This window comes from Belonocnema kinseyi, chromosome 9 (genome assembly GCF_010883055.1).
Source record: "Belonocnema kinseyi isolate 2016_QV_RU_SX_M_011 chromosome 9, B_treatae_v1, whole genome shotgun sequence".
NCBI lineage: Eukaryota > Metazoa > Arthropoda > Insecta > Hymenoptera > Cynipidae > Belonocnema > Belonocnema kinseyi.
In genome coordinates, this window is record NC_046665.1 from 107,152,727 (window position 1) to 107,156,636 (window position 3,910).

Consider the following 3,910-nt stretch of genomic DNA (forward strand, 5'->3'; position numbering starts at 1 on the left):
GAGGGAGCTCTTCTTAATATTTTGACACCAAAATCATGTCGATACACCTTACCGACTGCGAGTAAAGCCACCCACGCTTTAACTTGACAGACTGTATGAATGGCAATTATTAAATTTGTAGTATATTTATAATTGACATGGAAAAAGTGTTTCCTTGGATAGGTGTGGTAATAATATTGTTTTTTCCGGCTATAATCCTACATTGCTATTGAACTCTTGTGAAAATCATTATTATAATGTCAAATTTTACAACCAATAGTTCTAAAGTGAATAAATGTATGTCTATAAGCAGTCGAATAATTTCTTGCTTTAAATCAAAACCTAATAAATTGAAAACTTCCGCACGATGAGATATTTATATAGGAAAATTTTATTTCTTTAGTCATGTACAACTGTTTTAAATATCTATTTTGTATACACTAAAGTTTTAAAGTTATATATGAAAAGTATAGAATTTTTTCTATTAATTTAAAATAATTGTTCAGCGAATTCATTTAGAGGAAAAAGAGGCAACTTCATTATAATTTTCGATGGTTTTGTTATTATAGACAATACGAATAACAATAATTTAATATCTCTATCAATTCCTCATAGCAGAATAATATCTTTGGTGTATCCTCATGGAATATCTCGGTAGGATTTGGAATATTATAAAAAATTCAAGTATTCGATTTCTTTTAAACTCTATTTCAGTATAATTATAAAAAAAATGATTACCAACAATTATTTCTACCACCAATAACAGCAATTTTACAGTTAATCTTTAGTCGACGCACATTTCGAGGTAGAATTATGTGATATAAATTTCTTCTTTGTAGTAAATACGTAGATAACGCAAACTATCTATCGTCGTCATTAAACTGCTTTAGTTAACGCACATTTCAGGGTAGAATTATTTGTTTTGGTTTAAACCTTTTTATTAAAAGATAAAAACTAAAAACGATAATTACACTGAACCGAAGAAGGGGCTGTTGCGCGTGGTTTTTCGGATGAGTATAAAAGAGACATCGAAACACATATTCTCAAGAAAACTACAAACGCACAAACTCTTGTTAAATTTGAACATACACTTGAGTCGCGGTGCTGCGAACATTTTGTTCAAGCTCGCCTTCAATAGTGAGAACACTTGAGGGGATCCCACTCCTCCGACTATTTACTATGTTTAAATCCTTGTAAATGATGTGTGTGTATCTATATGCGCATGTGATAACTGTTTACATCCTGACAGTTTGTAGTGAAAATTCGAACCGTTATTTTTAAAATTATCAAAATGAATAGAGCGAAAAGAACGTTGAAAAACATCGAAAATATAAAATCTTCCACCGTAAGTATCGATTACATTTGATTATGAATCAATGATAACCTGTAACGTAGTCGATTTCTATTTTCAGACGAAAAAAAAGCTCTTTCATTCCATACAAAATTATTAATCTTTTGAGAACTTGAAATGGGCATAAGAAATTCTAATTTGTGCCAAAAATATCGCGTTAAGCCATCGACGATTTTCTCGATTCGCACGAGCGCAAACGAAATCAAGGTAAAAAACGAACATCTGGTCAGCCCGTGTCAGACAAATTATTAGCTGAAAAAGCTTTGATGATGTTTGAAATTCTGCAAAATGGTGGCTCCATCCGGAAGAAAGTCAAGTTCAATGCCAGACAAGGCTGGCTTGTTAGATTCAAGAAACGTCATTCTATTCGGACTCTCCAAGCCAAAGGTGAAAAGGCATCAGCCGATTCCGAAAGCAGCCGAGTTTTAAGAGAAGCGATGACGATGCTGGTTCGAGATCAAGGATATCCCCTGGATAATATATTTAACGCTGATAAAACTACACTTCGGTACAAGTCGTTGCCCGAGGAAACTCTAGCTGTTCGGAACGAAACTGAAATCTCTGGCCATAAACAGAAAAAGGAACAAATAACAGTGATGTTATGTGCAAACGCGACCGGCTCATTTCACTTGCCTCCACTTTGCATTAGTACCGCTAAAAAGCGCCGATGTTTTAAAGCTGACACCAATTTCCCTTGCGAATACAGAGAAACCAATAAAGCCTGGATGACGAGTAAATTTTTTTTAACTAGTACCAAAACATCTTTTTGAAAGCAGTTAAAGCATGGAAGCCCAATGAGAGGTATAATACAATTTTTTCAATTAAAAATAAATTAACGGCTTTTCATTAAAACTATTTTTCTCAATTCCATGATTCTCTGCACTATTACAGGTTCTTTCTGTTTCTGTACAACTCGAGAATTCATCTTTCTGCCGAGGAACTAAATAAGATCGACGAACAATGTTTCGTTTTGTTTCTTCCACCTAACTGCACGAGTCTCATCCAGCCGATGGACATGGGAGTAATTTCTGCCACGAAAAGGCGTTACAGGACAGCGTTTCTTCGAGAAATGTTGGTCTTCAAGTGCAAGGACAATTACTTAGTGAAAAATTTCGTCAAAAAATGGAATGGGCTTCGAACGAAGCAAATTTTCAATCATGCTTAGTATTCCCTTACTTCAAGCAGTTTAAGAAGTGCGTGGAATATTCGTTGCATAATTCAGTTGAGAAGAATTCGAGCAATCAAAGACTAGTCCAACATACGTTCGGTCTTGAAACGATTTTGGACGTGCTTCATAATGTTCTAGGAGGGAAACAATCCCTGTAACAAACGCTGATAAGTGGTTGGTAGAGGATGAGTACTTGGCGACTTGCGAAACAAAAAGTGACGAGCAGATTATCAAAGAAACCACGGGATTGCACTGAACGATTCCTGAAAGCGAAGACGAGTCCGAGAATGAAGCTGAGGAGCCCAAAGAAAAAGAGAGAACGACTTTATCGAACATTGTGGTGCGACAAGACTCTCAAATCGTTCTTAAATATAGCAGAGAAGTCGAAGATTTTACGCATGAAGAACGTGCAGCGTTTACCAAATTAAGAAAGATTGTCTTAGACTTACATCATGACTAATACGAGTAGCCTTTTTTGAAAATTTTTTGTAATCTTTTGATTTCGAGAATAAAGTTTTTTTGCAGAAGTTTGGTACTTGTTCCTTGAAAAAAGCTGTTATTAGAAGTGTAATAAACTCTTTCAATATAATAAGGATTGTTCGTTTTCGCAATTGTTTAAGTTAAAATATACGTTTAGAATAAGGATATTTTTATATTTACACCTATTGTACCTTTTTATATACGAAAATATTTGTGATGTAAGCACAAATAGATTGACGACTTTTGCGATATTTTTGTTCTGTGAAAAATATATGGAGATATAATAAAAAAAGGTTTATCAAAAAAGAAAAAAATGTTTGTTTATAAAATCATTGTAACGTGTAAAAATATTACACAAAACTTAAATTTTTTAATTGAATTTTTAACCAAGAATAGTTAAAATTTTAAACTATAAAAAATCAATTTTTAATAAAAAATGGAAGTTGCATTTGCATTAAATAAAGCGAATTTTCAATTTGAAAAATGTACTAATTATTAAAAATTTAATTTAATAAACAAATGTTATACTTCACAGTACTGAATTTCGCAGTACCATACATCACCTTTGAAACTTTTCTATAAGGTTTATCAATGAACGAAATTACAAATTTCAGGATATATCTTTTAACCGCCGAATTTTTGACAAAGTAATTAAAATTGTAACTCAAATATATAAATAATAAAATAATAAATAATAATAAATAAATAAAACTAATCAAAGAATCAATATTTCGTATTTCGTTGATACGAAATTTTTAATTTTTAAATAAAAAAAAGAAAGTCCTATCTAAACTTTTTCGAAAGGTAACTTTTCTCCATTTTTTTCATACCTTGTGTCGCTTGTTCGAAAATTTAATTTTTTTATTTTAAACGTTGTTTTTTACAAATAAAATGAAAAATGAGCATCCTATAAAAAATAATTAAGGATAAAT

At 31.9% G+C, this 3,910-nt stretch overlaps 1 protein-coding gene across 1 annotated transcript; it reads left to right on the plus strand.

The window, feature by feature from the left end:
* Window positions 1-1,599: 1,599 nt before the first annotated feature.
* Window positions 1,600-2,495, plus strand: LOC117180677 (jerky protein homolog-like). The gene is made up of 3 exons (XM_033373167.1): window positions 1,600-2,062; window positions 2,107-2,131; window positions 2,222-2,495. Exons 1-3 carry the CDS (start codon window positions 1,600-1,602, stop codon window positions 2,493-2,495), a joined length of 762 nt encoding a protein of 253 aa, XP_033229058.1.
* The last annotated feature ends 1,415 nt before the right edge of the window (window positions 2,496-3,910 follow it).